Source organism: Ranitomeya imitator, chromosome 1 (assembly GCF_032444005.1).
Source record: "Ranitomeya imitator isolate aRanImi1 chromosome 1, aRanImi1.pri, whole genome shotgun sequence".
NCBI classification, from domain to species: Eukaryota; Metazoa; Chordata; class Amphibia; order Anura; family Dendrobatidae; genus Ranitomeya; species Ranitomeya imitator.
The window spans coordinates 918,299,970-918,318,991 of NC_091282.1; the positions used below are offsets into that span (position 1 = coordinate 918,299,970).

The following is a 19,022-nucleotide window of genomic DNA, read 5'->3' on the forward strand; positions in this document are numbered from 1 at the left end:
CAATCAGAAATAACATGAGCAGAATCACCACAGTAAAAACACAGCCTATTCTGACGTCTGAATTCCTGCCGTTCTGTTCTAGTCAAAATCCTATCACACTGCATAGGCTCAGGACTCTGCTCAGAGGACACTGCCATATAGTGCACAGCTTTGCGCTCGCGCAGACGCCGATCAATCTGAATGGCTAGAGACATAGATTCGCTCAAACCAGCAGGCGTAGGGAAGCCCACCATAACATCTTTAAGGGCTTCAGAAAGACCTTTTCTGAAAATAGCAGCCAGAGCATCCTCATTCCATTTAGTGAGCGCAGACCATTTCCTAAATTTCTGGCAGTATAATTCTGCCGCTTCCTGACCTTGACACGGGGCCAACAGGGTTTTTTCTGCATGATCCACAGAATTAGGTTCGTCATACAATAATCCGAGCGCTTGAAAAAATGCGTCTACATTCAGCAATGCCGGATCCCCTGATTCAAGGGAGAATGCCCAGTCCTGAGGGTCACCACGCAGCAAGGATATGATGATTTTAACTTGCTGAATGGGATCACCAGAAGAATGGGGTTTCAAAGCAAAAAACAATTTGCAGTTATTTTTAACCCCTCTGTGACCTTAGACGTACTATCCCGTCGAGGTGCCCTGGGCTTATCTGACCCTGGACGGGATAGTACGTCATAGCCGATCGGCCGCGCTCACGGGGGGAGCGCGGCCGATCGCGGCCGGGTGTCAGCTGCTTATCGCAGCTGACATCCGGCACTATGTGCCAGGAGCGGTCACGGACCGCCCCCGGCACATTAACCCCTGGCACACCGCGATCAAAGATGATCGCGATGTGCCGGCGGTGCAGGGAAGCACCGCGCAGGGAGGGGGCTCCCTGCGGGCTTCCCTGAGCCCCCCGCAGCAACGCGATGTGATCGCGTTGCTGCGAGGGTCTCCTCACCTCCCTCCCTGCTCGAGCCCCGGATCCAAGATGGCCGCGGATCCGGGTCCTGCAGGGAGGGAGGTGGCTTCACAGAGCCTGCTCAGAGCAGGCACTGTGAAGCCTGCAGCGCTGCATGTCAGATCAGTGATCTGACAGAGTGCTGTGCAAACTGTCAGATCACTGATCTGTGATGTCCCCCCCTGGGACAAAGTAAAAAAGTAAAAAAAAAATTTTCCAAATGTGTAAAAAAAATTAAAAAAAATATTCCAAAATAATGAAAAAAAAAAAAAATATTATTCCCATAAATACATTTCTTCATCTAAATAAAAAAAAAAACAATAAAAGTACACATATTTAGTATCGCCGCGTCCGTAACGACCCGACCTATAAAACTGTCCCACTAGTTAACCCCTTCAGTAAACACCGTAAGAAAAAAAAAAAAAAAACGAGGCAAAAAACAACGCTTTATTATCATACCGCCAAACAAAAAGTGGAATAACACGCGATCAAAAGGACAGATATAAATAACCATGGTACCGCTGAAAGCGTCATATTGTCCCGCAAAAAAAGAGCCGCCATACAGCATCATCAGCAAAAAAATAAAAAAGTTATAGTCCTGAGAATAAAGCGATGCAAAAATAATTATTTTTTCTGTAAAATAGTTTTTATCGTATAAAAGCACCAAACCATAAAAAAATGATATAAATGAGGTATCGCTGTAATCGTACTGACCCGAAGAATAAAACTGATTTATCAATTTTAACAAATGCGGAACGGTATAAACGCCTCCCCCAATAGAAATTCATGAATAGCTGGCTTTTGGTCATTCTTCCTCACAAAAATCGGAATAAAAAGCGATAAAAAAATGTCACGTGCCCAAAAATGTTTTCAATAAAAACGTCAACTCGTCCCGCAAAAAACAAGACCTCACATGACTCTGTGGACCAAAATATGGAAAAATTATAGCTCTCAAAATGTGGTATTGCAAAAAATATTTTTTGCAATAAAAAGGGTCTTTCAGTGTGTGACGGCTGCCAATCATAAAAATCCGCTAAAAAACTCGCTATAAAAGTAAATCAAACCCCCCTTCATCACCCCCTTAGTTAGGGAAAAATAAAAAAAAATGTATTTATTTCCATTTTCCCATTAGGGCTAGGGTTAGGGCTAGGGTTAGGGTTAGGGCTAGGGTTAGGGCTAGGGTTAGGGCTAGGGTTAGGGCTAGGGTTAGGGCTAGGGCTAGGGTTAGGGTTAGGGCTAGGGTTAGGGCTAGGGTTAGGGCTAGGGTTAGGGCTAGGGTTAGGGTTAGGGTTAGGGCTAGGGTTAGGGCTAGGGTTAGGGTTAGGGCTAGGGTTAGGGTTAGGGTTGGGGCTACAGTTAGGGTTGGGGCTAAAGTTAGGGTTAGGGTTTAGATTACATTTACAGTTGGGAATAGGGTTGGGATTAGGGTTAGGGGTGTGTCAGGGTTAGAGGTGTGGTTAGGGTTACCGTTGGAATTAGGGTTAGGGGTGTGTTTAGATTAGGGTTTCAGTTATAATTGGGGGTTTCCACTGTTTCGGCACATCAGGGGCTCTCCAAACACGACATGGCGTCCGATCTCAATTCCAGCCAATTCTGCGTTGAAAAAGTAAAACAGTGCTCCTTCCCTTCCGAGCTCTCCTGTGTGCCCAAACAGGGGTTTACCCCAACATATGGGGTATCAGCGTACTCAGGACAAATTGGACAACAACTTTTGTGGACCAATTTCTCCTGTTACCCTTGGGAAAATACAAAACTGGGGGCTAAAAAATAATTTTTGTGGGAAAACAAAAAGATTTTTTATTTTCACGGCTCTGCGTTATAAACTGTAGTGAAACACTTGGGGGTTCAAAGTTCTCACAACACATCTAGATAAGTTCATTGAGGGGTCTAGTTTCCAATATGGGGTCACTTGTGGGGGGTTTCTACTGTTTAGGTACATTAGGGGCTCTGCAAACGCAATGTGACGCCTGCAGACCAATCCATCTAAGTCTGCATTCCAAATGATGCTCCTTCCCTTCCGAGCCCTCCCATGCGCCCAAACGGTGGTTCCCCCCCACATATCGGGTATCAGCGTACTCAGGACAAATTGGACAACAACATTTAGGGTCCAATTTCTCCTGCTAACCTTGGAAAAATACAAAACTGGGGGCTAAAATATAATTTTTGTGGAAAAAAAAATATTTTTTATTTGCATGGCTCTGCGTTATAAACTGTAGTGAAATACTTGGGGGTTCAAAGCTCTCACAACACATCAAGATGAGTTCCTTAGGGGGTCTACTTTCCAAAATGGTGTCACTTGTGGGGGGTTTCTACTGTTTAGGTACATTAGGGGCTCTGCAAACGCAATGTGACGCCTGCAGACCATTCCATCTAAGTCTGCATTCCAAATGGCGCTCCTTCCCTTCCGAACCCTCCCATGCGCCCAAACGGTGGTTCCCCCCCACATATGGGGTATCAGCGTACTCAGGACAAATTGGACAACAACTTTTGGGGTCCAATTTCTCCTGTTACCCTAGGGAAAATACAAAACTGGGGGCTAAAAAATAATTTTTGTGGGAAAAAAAGTTTTATTTTTATGGCTCTGCATTATAAACTTCTGTGAAGCCCTTGGTGGGTCAAAGTGCTCACCACACATCCAGATAAGTTCCTTAGGGGGTCTACTTTCCAAAATGGTGTCACTTGTGGGGGGTTTCAATGTTTAGGCACATCAGTGGCTCTCCAAACGCAACATGGCGTCCCATCTCAATTCCTGTCAATTTTGCATTGAAAAGTCAAACGGCGCTCCTTCCCTTCCGAGCTCTCCCATGCGCCCAAACAGTGGTTTACTGCCACATATGGGGTATCAGCGTACTCGGGACAAATTGGACAACAACTTTTGAGGTCCAATTTCTTCTCTTACCCTTGGAAAAATAAAAAATTGGGGGCAAAAATATAATTTTTGTGAAAAAATATGATTTTTTATTTTTACGGTTCTGCATTATAAACTTCTGTGAAGCACTTGGTGGGTCAAAGTGCTCACCACACCTCTAGATAAGTTCCTTAGGGGGTCTACTTTCCAAAATGGTGTCACTTGTGGGGGGTTTCAATGTTTAGGCACATCAGTGGCTCTCCAAATGCAACATGGCGTCCCATCTCAATTTCTGTCAATTTTGCATTGAAAAGTCAAACTGCGCTCCTTCCCTTCCGAGCTCTCCCATGCGCCCAAACAGTGGTTTACTGCCACATATGGGGTATCAGCGTACTCAGGACAAATTGGACAACAACTTTTTAGGTCCAATTTCTCCTGTTACCCTTGGTAAAATAAAACAAATTGGAGCTGAAGTAAATTTTTTGTGTAAAAAAGTTAAATGTTCATTTTTATTTAAACATTCCAAAAATTCCTATTAAACACCTGAAGGCTTAATAAACTTCTTGAATGTGGTTTTGAGCACCTTGAGGGGTGCAGTTTTTAGAATGGTGTCACACTTGGGCATTTTCTATCATATAGACCCCTCAAAATGACTTCAAATGAGACGTGGTCCCTAAAAAAAAATGGTGTTGTAAAAATGAGAAATTGCTGGTCAACTTTTAACCCTTATAACTCCCTAACAAAAAAAAAAATTGGTTCCAAAATTATGCTGATGTAAAGGAGACATGTGGGAAATGTTACTTATTAAGTATTTTGTGTGACATATCTCTGTGATTTAATTGCATAAAAATTCAAAGTTTGAAAATTGCGAAATTTTCAAAATTTTCGCCAAATTTCCGTTTTTTTCACAAATAAACGCAGGTACTATCAAAGAAATTTTACCACTATCATGAAGTACAATATGTCACGAGAAAACAATGTCAGAATCACCAGGATCCGTTGAAGCTTTTCGGAGTTATAACCTCATAAATGGACAGTGGTCAGAATTGTAAAAATTGGCCTGGTCATTAACGTGCAAACCACCCTTGGGGGTAAAGGGGTTAAAGTTCAAAAACTTGGATCTGTCCCCAAAAAACAAATCAGGAGTAGGAATTTTAGGCTCCAAAGCCGGAGTCTGGACAACATAATCTTGGATACTCTGTACTCTTGCAGCAAGTTGATCCACACGAGAAAATAAACCCTGAACATCCATGCCAGAGCATAAATCCTGAACCACCCAGAGATCAAGAGGAAAAAAAAGACAAAACAGAGCACAGAAAAAAAAATGGCTCAGAATTTTTTTTTCCTTCTTTTGAGATGCATTTAATTCATTTTTGGCCACTTGTACTGTTATGAACTGGTGGTTTAGGAGCAACATGGGACGAGCTCTGAAGGAGGTGGTACCTGTACTGACCGCAGTCCCTAAGCTCAACACAACACTAGAAGCAGCCATACCACTTAAAACCACCGGAGGGAGCCCAAGAGCAGAACTCACAAAAGTGCCACTTACAACCACCGGAGGGAGCCCAAGAGCGGAATTCACATCAGTGCTGCCTAATTTACTTGACTATATACGAGTTGGCGACTCTGGGTTCAGCACCTGTTCACACTTAGTCTATGTTTGGATGCGACAATCAGTTTTTTGAAATGTATTCTTTAGCCTTCTGATCGAGCACTCCGCCTCCTAGCCACAGGTGTTTTAATTACAGCAGGTCCAATACCCCTCCAGAGAGAGAGAGAATTTCAGTCTAAGAAGAGGTTTCACAGGTACCCATTCAGATGGAGATGTTTATTCTCAGCGAGGAAAGGCAAATGTAGGACCTGGTATAAGAGAGATGCTGTAAAGTGGCTACCAGGTACACATAAAATTGGCCATTTTTATGCGCTAAACGCTCTCATTTTTCATATTTCTAGTGCAGTAATGCAGTTCAATTTTCTTGTTTCATGTTTGAATGTTTTAGCGCTGCAGTGTGCTGCTTTATTTACTTGACTATATACGAGTTGGCGACTCTGGGTTCAGCACCTGTTCACACTTAGTCTATGTTTGGATGTGACGATCAGTTTTTTGAAATGTATTCTTTAACCTTCTGATCGAGCACTCCGCCTCCTAGCCACAGGTGTTTTAATTACAGCAGGTCCAATACCCCTCCACAGAGAGAGAGAATTTCAGTCTAAGAAGAGGTATCACAGGTACCCATTCAGATGGAGACGTTTATTCTCAGCTAGGAAAGGCAAGTGTAGGACCTGGTATAAGAGAGATGCCGTAAAGTGGCTACCAGGTACACATAAAATTGGCCATTTTTATGCGCCAAACGCTCTCATTTTTCATATTTCTAGTGCAGTAATGCAGTTCAATTTTCGTGTTTCATGTTTACATGTTTTAGCGCTGCAGTGTGCTGCCTTATTTACTTGACTATAAACGAGTTGGCGACTCTGGGTTCAGCACCTGTTCACACTTAGTCTATGTTTGGATGTGACGATCAGTTTTTTGAAATGGGATTGAAATTCACCTTTGAAGAAGACAGTGACCCAAAGCATACTGCTAAATCATCACTCCAGTGGTTTAAGGGGAAAAGTTTAAATGTTTTGGAGTGACCTAGTCAAAGCCCACACCGTAATCCAAATGACAATCTGTGGTCGGACTTGATGATTGCTGTTCACATAGAAAAACACCTAACTTGAATGAGCTAGAGCAGTTTTGCTCATGGAGAAGTATTTGACTTTCTAGGAAGTGCTACAAAATACTGGGGGTGAATAGTTATACATACTGAAGTTTTCAGCTATTTTGTCCTATTTGTTGTTTGGTTCACAATAAAAAAAAATTCACAGTTGTAGGCATATACTTTACATGAACTGATGCAAACCCTTAAAATAACCAGTGAAATTCCAGGTTGTGAGGTAGATAAACAAAAAAAAAAGTCAAGGGGGGTAAATACTTTCTCAAACCACTGGATATATCAGTAAAATATAGAGGAACAACATAAAAGTATTATGTCTTTTTTATTATTTTACCTTTGTTCACATTTGGAGTAGACAATGAACAGAGCCTGAGGAGCTGTCATAATCAGGGATCACTTTACTTAACCTTTTGTTTGTAGTTTCATTGAGTAATAACATAAGACTGATGTAGTTCATCTGTGGACATCTACCTGATATACAAGGACTTTTAAAGAGATGGGTGCCAATATCAACCTAATTTACAAACAAACAAAAAACAAGCAAAGTGTGTTTTTGCCATCCCCCTATTTCAATCACAAGGTAAATATTAATAATTTACAGAACCAGTCTTTCACAAGATTTTCACATATTCTCCAGGCTTCTGAGAGGTCCTCCCCAAAGAGCTGCAGCCATGAAGTGGGTCACTCTGATTTGTGTGCTCCTCTGCACGATAGCAACTGAGTCAAGACATTTGCAAAAGAGGGATGCAGGTAAGTGAGGATTGTACTAAGTACTAACCAATATGTAATTATTATCAATGACAAACAAAACTTCACTTAACTATTCTTTGTCCAACACACAGAAAATAATATGTGCTGCACTGTTACATTACAAATATCAACATTTCCAGATTCATTTTGTGACTGCTTTTAGCCACCAAATAGTAACATATACTTCCATAAATTAGCCATATAAAACTCTGGAGAACAGATGGAAGTTTAGTATAAAAAGTGAACAAACTTTATTTTATATCCATACAAACAATTTAAAAACAAGCACATTTCATGTAATGAGAGTGTCCCACTCTGACACATTAATTATTGTGCTGTAGACCTTCAATATCTGGTGTCTTTTGTGTTGTTAGCACTCTCATTACTTGACATGCGCTTGTTTTTAAATTGTTTGCATGGATATAAAATAAAGTTTGTTCACTTTTTATACTAAACTTCCATCTATTCTCTGGAGTTTTATACTGTTACATTACATCCTGAAAAGACCACATGTACAATTTTACAAGTTTTGTAGTCAATACTATGTATTGTATTTTGTTATTATCTTAAGGGTTGATGCAAGTTTATCTTCACAGTAATGGGACTAATGGCTGTTGCCAAAAACGCGTCAGTTCTTAACATGTCACCAGCACTGGTTCGTTATTTTATGAACTTCTCATAAAGACTAAGACATTTTAGATATTTTAAGTTATCTCTGTTTATATGTGCCAAATGTCTACTTTTCCACTAATGAGAATTATAATTTGCATGAAATGTATATTTATATTCTTCCCTGTCTTTTCATTTTGTCTAGAGCATCATCCCAGGCTCATTGGTAGCATGTATATTACTCTCGGCCCAGACAACTTTAAACACATGTAAGTATTTATGATCTGTTTTTCCACAGTTTTCTATCTATTTAGCTTTGCATAATTTATCCACTGTATTATGGGAACCTAAAATAATCATTGAAGCAGGGTGAATGTGGGCAGCAAAATTAGGCATTACGGTAAATTATATGGCCTTTATACATCTCATCATTTAATTTGTCTCTACTAATGGGCTTGTCCTACACTGCCCACCAGGAATTATGATAATTGACTCATTTGCAATCTACTAAAAACTAGGAAATGTTGTTAAGTTTCTTTTTAGTATGCCATAGAGGAAACATAGTATTTGTGTCCCATTAGTCTGGATAACAATAATAATTTTCATATCAATGTACACCCTCCTGGGTTTCATACTGCAAATATACAGTATATGCAATAGTAGCAACAATCATAAGAATAAAGAAGTATTCAAAGCTGATGCATTTAATGTGCTGCCATTTTGAGTCATTAACTTCATACTATTATTTTGTAGACTGCTTGTTATGACCGCTCAGAACTTCCAGAAATGTTCACTTCAACAACACATGAAACTGGTTCAAGAACTTTCCGCCATTGCTGAACATTGTGTAGATCACGAAGATAAAGCAGATTGCAAGAAACCAATGGTATGAATGTTTGCTAGCGATAATTCCACAACATAGCTTTTACTCTGAAACCCCCACATTGAAAGTTATGATCATATAGCATGAAGTAATCTTCCATATTTTACATATAGATTGGAGCCAGCTTCCATGTCACCAGCTGGCTGGATCTCTACAAAAAAACAAATCCGTTTGATGTAAAAAGGTTTGTTTAAAAAAATAAAAAGTTGCCCCACAGGCAAAATTCATTTTAATTAATAGATCAGAAAAGAGCAATAGGGAAGCTGTATGCAGTAAAAATATACAAATTTTACTGATTACATAGTTTAAAAGAACAACTATATGTAGGTCAAAATTCAATTAGATGGGGGTAACAGTGCAAAAGAACGCACCGTACAAGAAATCACAGTACCACAGTAAAGTAATATAGCCACAACATAAAAATGTCCAAAAGATACTTAACTTGACTTGACTTAAAGTCAAGATTTATGTATGAGCAAGATTGCTTCAATGGGTAATGTCCCAAGAATGTGCAGATATGCATAAGCCCAAATGGCGTTTTAACCGCTTCCCGACCTGTGACACAGCGTATGCGTCATGAAAGTCGGTGCCAGTCCGACCTGTGACGCATTTGCTGTGTCACAGAATGATCGCGTCCCTGCAGGCCGGGTGAAAGGGTTAACTCCAATTTCACCCAATCTGCAGGGACAGGGGGAGTGGTACTTTAGCTTCATCCCCCCTCCCCCCGTGGCTACGATCGCTCTGATTGGCTGTTGTAAGTGAAACTGCCAATCAGAGCGATTTGTAATATTTAACCTAAAAAACTGGTGAAATATTACAATCCAGCCATGGCCGATGCTGCAATAGCATCGGCCATGGCTGGAGACCCCGATCTGGCCCCCCCACCGACTGATGGCGGCGATACGCAGCCGCCGTCAGTGTTCCCTACCACTCCATCCTGTCCTAAGTGCCTTCCTCTCCCCTCCGACCCTCCCCCGTCCTCCCCTCTGCCCCCCCCCACCACCTGCTGTCTGATCTCACCCCCCATACTTACCTAGTCCCGGTATCCCTCTCGGTGTCCTCGGTCTTCTCGCATGGGCGCCGCCATCTTGGAAAATGGCGGGCGCATGCGCACTGTAGCCGCCAAATCTGCCGGCCGGCAGATTCGTTCCCTGTACATTTTGATTGATTGCTGTGATAGGTTCTATCACAGCGATCAAAATAAAAAAAATAGTAAATAAACCCCCCCTTTATCCCCCCATAGGTAGGAAAAATAATAAAATGCAGAAAATATATTTATTTTTGTTTTTCTGTTAGGGTTAGGGTTAGGGTTGCACTTAGGGTTAGGGTTGCACTTAGGGTTAGGGTTGCACTTAGGGTTGCACTTAGGGTTAGGGTTGCACTTAGGGATTGGGTTGCACTTAGGGTTGCACTTAGGGATAGGGTTGCACTTAGGGTTAGGGTTGCACTTAGGGTTAGGGTTGCACTTAGAGATAGGGTTGCACTTAGAGATAGGGTTGCACTTAGGGTTAGGGTTGCACTTAGGGATTGGGTTGCACTTAGGGTTAGAGTTGCACTTATGGTTGCACTTAGGGTTAGGGTTGCACTTAGAGATAGGGTTGCACTTAGAGATAGGGTTGCACTTAGGATTGCACTTAGGGTTAGGGTTGCACTTAGGGATTGGGTTGCACTTAGGATTGCACTTAGCATTAGGGTTGCACTTAGGGTTAGGGTTGCACTTAGGAATTGGGTTGCACTTAGGGTTGCACTTAGGGTTAGGGTTGCACTTAGGGTTGCACTTAGGGTTAGGGTTGCACTTAGGGTTAGGGTTGCACTTAGGGTTAGGGTTGCACTTAGGGCTAGGGTTGCACTTAGGGCTAGGGTTGCACTTAAGGCTAGGATTGCACTTAGGGCAAGGATTGCACTTAGGGTTAGGGTTGCACTTAGGGTTGCACTTAGGGTTAGGGTTGCACTTAGGGCTAGGGTTGCACTTAGGGCTAGGGTTGCACTTAGGGCTAGGGTTGCACTTAGAGCTAGGGTTGCACTTAGGGCTAGGGTTGCACTTAGGGCTAGGATTGCACTTAGGGTTAGGGTTGCACTTAGGGTTGCACTTAGGGTTAGGGTTGCACTTAGAGATAGGGTTGCACTTAGGGTTGCACTTAGGGCTAGGGTTAGAATTAGAGTTAGGGTTAGGGTTACAATTAAGGTTAGGGTTATAATTAGGGCTAGAGTTGGAATTAGGGTTATAATTAGGCTATGTGCACACGGTGTGGATTTGGCTGCGGATCCGTAGCGGATTGGTCGCTTCGGATTCGTAGCAGTTTTCCATTACGTTTACAGTACCACATAAACCTATGGAAAACCAAATCCGCTCTGCCCATGGTGCGGAAAGTACAGCGCGGAAACGCTGCGTTGTATTTTCCGCAGCATGTCAATTCTTTGTGCGGATTCCGCAGCGTTTTACACCTGCTCCATAATAGGAATCCGCAGGTGAAATCCACACAAAAAACACTGGAAATCCGCGGTAAATCCGCAGGTAAAGCGCAGTGCATTTTACCTGCAGATTTTTCAAAAACGGTGCGGAAAAATCCCCACACAAATCCGCAACATGGGCACATAGCCTTAGGGTTAGGGTTGGAATTAGAGTTAGGGTTGGAATTAGGGTTAAGACTAGGGTTAGGGGTGTGTTGGGGTTAGGGTTGGGGTTAGGGTTGGGATAAGGGTTAGGGGTGTGTTGGGGTTAGTGTTGGAGTTAGAATTGAGGGGTTTCCACTGTTTAGGCACATCAGCGGGTCTCCAAACGCGACATGGCGCCACCATTGATTCCAGCCAATCTTGCATTGAAAAAGTCAAATGGTGCTCTCTCCCTTCCGAGCCCCGACGTGTGCCCAAACAGTGGTTTACCCCCACATATGGGGTACTACCGTACTCAGGAGAAACTGGACAACAACTTTTGGGGTCCAATTTCTCCTGTAACCCTTGGGAAAATAAAAAAATTGTGGGCTAAAAAATTATTTTTGAGGTAAGAAAAATGATTTTTTATTTTCACAGCTCTACGTTATACACTTCTGTGAAGGACTTGGGGGTTCAAAGTGCTCACCACACATCTAGATAAGTTACTTTGGGGGTCTAGTTTTCAAAATGAGGTCACTTCTGGGGAGTTTCTACTGTTTAGGCACATCAGGGGCTCTGCAAACGCAACGTGATGCCTGCAGAGCATTCCAACAAAGTCTGCATTTCAAAACGTCACTACTTCACTTCTGAGCCCCGGCATTTGCCCAAACAGTGGTTTACCCCACATATGGGGTATCAGCGTACTCAGGAGAAACTGGAAAACAACTTTTGCGGTCAAATTTCTCCTGTTACCCTTGGGAAAATAAAAAATTCTGGGCTAAAATATTATATTTGAGGAAAGAAAACGTATTTATTATTTTCACGGCTCTGCGTTATAAACTTCTGTGAAGCACTTAGGGGTTCAAAGTGCTCAACACACATCTAGATAAGTTCCTTTGGGGGTCTAGTTTCCAAAATGGGGTCACTTCTGTTTTTTTTTTTACTGTTTAGCCACATCAGGGGCTCTGCAAAAGCAACGTGTTGCCCGCAGAGCATTCCATCAAAGTCTGCATTTCAAAACATCACTACGTCACTTCCGAGCCCCGGCATGTGCCCAAACAGTGGTTTACCCCCACATATGGGGTATCAGCGTACTCAGGAGAAACTGGACAACAATTCTTTGGGTCAAATTTCTCCTGTTACCCTTGGGAAAATTAAAAAATTCTGAGCTAAAAAATTATTTTTGAGGAAAGAAAACATATATTATTTTCATGGCTCTGCGTTATAAACTTCTGTGAAGCACTTGGGGGTTCAAAGTACTCACCACACATCTAGATAAGTTCCTTTGGGGGTCTAGTTTCCAAAATGGGGTCACTTCTCTGGGGTTTATACTGTTTAGCCACATCAGGGGCTCTGCAAACGCAACGTGTTGCCCGCAGAGCATTCCATCAAAGTCTGCAATTCAAAACGTCACTACTTCCCTTCCGAACCCCGACGTGTGCCCAAACAGTGGTTTACCCCCACATATGGGGTATCAGCGTACTCAGGAGAAACTGTACAACAACTTTTGGGGTCAAATTTCTCCTGTTACCCTTGGGAAAATAAAAAATTGCAGGCTAAAATATCATTTTTGAGAAAAGAAAAATTATTTTTTATTTTCATGGCTCTGCGTTATAAACTTCTGTGAAGCACTTGGGGGTTCAAAGTGCTCACCACACATCTACATAAGTTCCTTTGGGGGTCTAGTTTCTAAAATGGGGTCAATTGTGGGGGAGCTGCAATGTTTAGGCACACAGGGGCTCTCCAAACGCGACATGGTGTCCGCTAATGATTGGAGCTAATTTTCCATTTAAAAAGCCAAATGGCGTGCCTTCCCTTCCGAGCCCTGCCGTGCGCCCAAACAGTGTTTTACCCCCACAAATGGGGTATCAGCGTGCTCAGGACAAATGGGACAACAACATTTGGGGACCATATTTTTCCTGTTACCCTTGGGAAAATAGGAAATTCCGGGCTAAAAAATCATTTTTGAGGAAAGAAAAATTATTTTTTATTTTCATGGCTCTGCATTATAAACTTCTGTGAAGCACCTGGGGTTTTAAAGTGCTCAATATGCATCTAGATAAGTTCATTGGGGGGTCTAGTTTCCAAAATGGGGTCACTTGTGGGGGAGCTCCAATGTTTAGGCACCCAGGGGCTCTCCAAACATGACATGGTGACGATTGGACAAAAAGTCAAATGGCGCGCCTTTCCTTCCGAGCCTTGCCGTGTGCCCAAACAGTGGTTTACCCCCACATATGAGGTATCGGCGTACTCGGGAGAAATTGCCCAACAAATTTTAGGATCCATTTTATCCTATTGCCCATGTCAAAATGAAAAAATTGAGGCTAAAAGAAATTTTTTGTGAAAAAAAAGTACTTTTTCATTTTTACGGATCAATTTTGTGAAGCACCTGAGGGTTTAAAGTGCTCACTATGCATCTAGATAAGTTCCTTGGGGGGTCTAATTTCCAAAATGCGGTCACTTGTGGGGGAGCTCCAATGTTTAGGCACACAGGGGCTCTCCAAACGCGACATGGTGTCCGCTAACGATGAAGATAATTTTTCATTCAAAAAGTCAAATGGCGCTCCTTCCCTTCCGAGCCCTGCCGTGTGCCCAAACAGTGGTTTACCCCCACATGTGAAGTATGGGTGCACTCAGGAGAAATTGCCCAACAAATTTTAGGATCCATTCTATCCTGTTGCCCATGTGAAAATGAAAAAATTGAGGCTAAAATAAGTTTTTTGTGAAAAGAAAGTACTTTTTCATTTTTTCGGATCAATTTGTGAAGCACCTGGGGGTTTAAAGTGTTCACTATCCATCTAGATAAGTTCCTTGGGGCGTCTAGTTTCCAAGATGGGGTCACTTGTGGGGGAGCTCCAATGTTTAGGCACACAGGGGCTCTCCAATCGCGACATGGTGTCCGCTAAAGAGTGGAGCCAATTTTTCATTCAAAAAGTCAAATGGCGCTCCTTCCCTTCCGAGCCTTGCCGTGTGCCCAAACAGTGGTTTACCCCCACATATGAGGTATCGGCGTACTCGGGAGAAATTGCCCAACAAATTTCAGGATCCATTTTATCCTATTGCCCAATGTTAAGGCACACATGGGCTCTCCAAACGCGACATGGTGTCCGCTCCTTCCCTTCTAAGCCTTACCATGTGCCCAAACAGTGGTTTACCACCACATGTGAGGTATCGGTGTACTCAGGAGAAATTGCCCAACAAATTTTAGGATCCAATTTATCCTGATGCCCGTGTGAAAATGAAAAAATTGAGGCTAAAATAATTTTTTTCTGAAAAAAAGTACTTTTTCATTTTTACGGATTAATTCGTGAAACACCTGGCGGTTTAAAGTGCTCACTATGCATCTAGATAAGTTCCTTGAGGCATCTAGTTTCAAAAACGGGGTCACTTGTGGGGAAGCTCCAATGTTTAGGCACACGGGGGCTCTCCAAACGCGACATGGTGTCCGCTAAAGAGTGGAGCCAATTTTTCATTCAAAAAGTCAAATCTCTTCCAAGCCCTGCCGTGCGCCCAAACAGTGGTTTACCCCAACATATGAGGTACTCAGAACAAATCGGACAACAAAATTCGTGGTTCAGTTTCTCCTTTTACCATTGGGAAAATAAAAAAATTGTTGCTAAAAGATAATTTTTGTGACTAAAAAGTTAAATGTTAATTTTTTCCTTCCATGTTGCTTCTGCTGCTGTGAAGCACCTGAAGGGTTAATAAACTTCTTGAATGTGGTTTTGAGTACCTTGAGGGGTGCAGTTTTTAGAATGGTGTCACTTTTGGGTATTTTCAGCCATATAGACCTCTCAAACTGACTTCAAATGTGAGGTGGTCCCTAAAAAAATGGTTTTGTAAATTTCGTTGTAAAAATGAGAAATCGCTGGTCAAATTTTAACCCTTATAACTTCCTAGCAAAAAAAAATTTTGTTTCCAAAATTGTGCTGATGTAAAGTAGACATGTGGGTAATGTTATTTATTAACTATTTTGTGTCACATAATGCTCTGGTTTAACAGAATAAAAATTCAAAATGTGAAAATTGCGAAATTTTCAAAATTTTCGCTAAATTTCCGTTTTTATCACAAATAAATGCAGAATTTATAGACTTAAATTTACCACTAACATGAAGCCCAATATGTCACGAAAAAACAATCTCAGAACCGCTAGGATCCATTGAAGCGTTCCTGAATTATTACCTCATAAAGGGACACTGGTCAGATTTGCAAAAAACGGCCAGGTCATTAACCCCTTCACCCCGAAGCCTGTTTTCACCTAAGTGACAGGGCCAATTTTTACAATTCTGACCACTGTCACTTTATGAGGTAATAACTCTGAAACGCTTCAACGGATCCTGGCGATTCTGACATTGTTTTCTCGTGACATATTGTACTTCATGATAGTGGTAAAATTTATTTGATATTACCTTCGTTTCTTTGTGAAAAAAACGGAAATTTGGCGAAAATTTTGAAAATTTTGCAATTTTCAAACTTTGAATTTTTATACCCTTGCATTAGAGACTCATATCGCACAAATTAGTTAATAAATAACATTTCCCACATGTCTACTTTACATCAGCAACATTTTGGAACCAATTTTTTTTTCCTTAGGGAGTTATAAGGGTTAAAAGTTAAACAGCGATTTCTCATTTTTTCAACAACTTTTATAAAACCATTTTTTGTAGGGACCACATCATATTTGAAGTCACTTTGAGAGGCTTATAGGATTTAAAATACCCAAAAGTGACACCATTCTAAAAACTATACCCCCCGAGGTACTCAAAACCACATTCAAGAAGTTTATTAACCCTTCAGGTGCTTCACAGGAATTAACGGACTGTGGAAGGAAAAAAATAACATTTAACTTTTTTTTCCACATAATGATTTTTTAGCAACATTTTTTTTATTTTCACAAGGGTAAAAGAAGAAAATGGACCACGAAAGTTGTTGTGCAATTCCTTCTGAATACACTGATACCCCATATGTGGGAGAAAACCACTGTCTGGGCGCACGGCAGGGCTCGGAAGGGAAGGAGCGCCGTTTGACTATTTCAAACCAAAATTGTCTGGAATTGAGATCGGACACCATGTCCCGTTTGGAGAGCCCCTGATGTGCCTAAACAGTGGAAAACCGCCACAAGTGACCCCATTTTGGAAGCTAGACCCTTCAAGGAACTTATCTAGCTATGTGGTGAGCACATTGAACCCCCAGGTGCTTCACAGAAGTTTAGAACGTAGAGGCGTGAAAATAAAAATTCACATTTTTTCCCCAAAAATGATATTTTAACAACAATTTTTTTATCTTCACAATTGTAAAAGGAGAAAATGGACCACTAAAGTTGTTGACCAATTCATCCTGAATACACTGATACCCCATATGTGGGGGAAAACCACTGTTTGGGCACACGGCAGGGCTCGGAAGGGAAGGAGCGCCTTTTGACTTTTACAAACCAAAATTGGCTGGAATTGAGATCGGACACCATGTCCCGTTTGGAGAGCCCCTGATGTGCCTAAACAGTGGAAAACCGCCACAAGTGACCCCATTTTGGAAACTAGACCCTTCAAGGAACTTATCTAGCTATGTGGTGAGCACTTTGAACCCCCAGGTGCTTCACAGAAGTTTAGAACGTAGAGGCGTGAAAATAAAAATTCACATTTTTTCCCCAAAAATGATCTTTTAACAACAATTTTTTTATCTTCACAAGTGTAAAAGGAGAAAATGGACCACTAAAGTTGTTGACCAATTTATCCTGAATACACTGATACCCTATATGTGGGGGAAAACCACTGTTTGGGCACACGGCAGGGCTCGGAAGGGAAGGAGCACCTTTTGACTTTTACAAACCAAAATTGGCTGGAATTGAGATCGGACACCATGTCCCGTTTGGAGAGCCCCTGATGTGCCTAAACAGTGGAAAACCGCCACAAGTGACCCCATTTTGGAAACTAGACCCTTCAAGGAACTTATCTAGCTATGTGGTGAGCACTTTGAACCCCCAGGTGCTTCACAGAAGTTTAGAACGTAGAGGCGTGAAAATAAAAATTCACATTTTTTCCCCAAAAATGATCTTTTAACAACAATTTTTTTATCTTCACAAGTGTAAAAGGAGAAAATGGACCACTAAAGTTGTTGACCAATTTATCCTGAATACACTGATACCCCATATGTGGGGGAAAACCACTGTTTGGGCACACGGCAGGGCTCGGAAGGGAAGGAGCACCTTTTGACTTTTACAAACCAAAATTGGCTGGAATTGAGATCAGACACCATGTCCCGTTTGGAGAGCCCCTGATGTGCCTAAACAGTGGAAAACCGCCAAAAGTGACCCCATTTTGGAAACTAGACCCTTCAAGGAACTTATCTAGCTATGTGGTGAGCACTTTGAACCCCCAGGTGCTTCACAGAAGTTTAGAACGTAGAGGCGTGAAAATAAAAATTCACATTTTTTCCCCAAAAATGATCTTTTAACAACAATTTTTTTATCTTCACAAGTGTAAAAGGAGAAAATGGACCACTAAAGTTGTTGACCAATTTATCCTGAATATACTGATACCCCATATGTGGGGGAAAACCACTGTTTGGGCACACGGCAGGGCTCGGAAGGGAAGGAGCACCTTTTGACTTTTACAAACCAAAATTGGCTGGAATTGAGATCGGACACCATGTCCCGTTTGGAGAGCCCCTGATGTGCCTAAACAGTGGAAAACCGCCACAAGTGACCCCATTTTGGAAACTAGACCCTTCAAGGAACTTATCTAGCTATGTGGTGAGCACTTTGAACCCCCAGGTGCTTCACAGAAGTTTAGAACGTAGAGGCGTGAAAATAAAAATTCACATTTTTTCCCCAAAAATGATCTTTTAACAACAATTTTTTTATCTTCACAAGTGTAAAAGGAGAAAATGGACCACTAAAGTTGTTGACCAATTTATCCTGAATACACTGATACCCCATATGTGGGGGAAAACCACTGTTTGGGCACACGGCAGGGCTCGGAAGGGAAGGAGCACCTTTTGACTTTTACAAACCAAAATTGGCTGGAATTGAGATCGGACACCATGTCCCGTTTGGAGAGCCCCTGATGTGCCTAAACAGTGGAAAACCGCCAAAAGTGACCCCATTTTGGAAACTAGACCCTTCAAGGAACTTATCTAGCTATGTGGTGAGCACTTTGAACCCCCAGGTGCTTCACAGAAGTTTAGAACGTAGAGGCGTGAAAATAAAAATTCACATTTTTTCCCCAAAAATGATCTTTTAACAACAATTTTTTTATCTTCACAAGTGTAAAAGGAGAAAATGGACCACTAAAGTTGTTGACCAATTTATCCTGAATATACTGATACCCCATATGTGGGGGAAAACCACTGTTTGGGCACACGGCAGGGCTCGGAAGGGAAGGAGCACCTTTTGACTTTTACAAACCAAAATTGGCTGGAATTGAGATCGGACACCATGTCCCGTTTGGAGAGCCCCTGATGTGCCTAAACAGTGGAAAACCGCCACAAGTGACCCCATTTTGGAAACTAGACCCTTCAAGGAACTTATCTAGCTATGTGATGAGCACCGTGAACCTCCAAGTGCCTCACCAAAAATTATAATGATGAGTCGTAAAAAAAAAATAGAACACATTTTTTCCACAAAAATGATCTTTAGCAAGGTTTTTTTTGTTTTCCCAAGGGTTATAGGACAAAATAGAAAGAAAAAAAT

General features: G+C 41.8%; 1 protein-coding gene across 1 annotated transcript in view; it reads left to right on the forward strand.

Annotated features, from left to right (window-relative positions):
• Positions 1–19,022, forward strand: part of LOC138655021 (albumin-like) — a 150,771-nt gene that overhangs the window by 74,377 nt on the left and 57,372 nt on the right. The window contains exons 2-4 of the mRNA XM_069743543.1: positions 7,139–7,251; positions 8,066–8,129; positions 8,614–8,746. Of these exons, the coding sequence (XP_069599644.1) occupies positions 7,139–7,251; positions 8,066–8,129; positions 8,614–8,746 (310 nt within the window). The remainder of the gene's footprint in view (positions 1–7,138; positions 7,252–8,065; positions 8,130–8,613; positions 8,747–19,022) is intronic.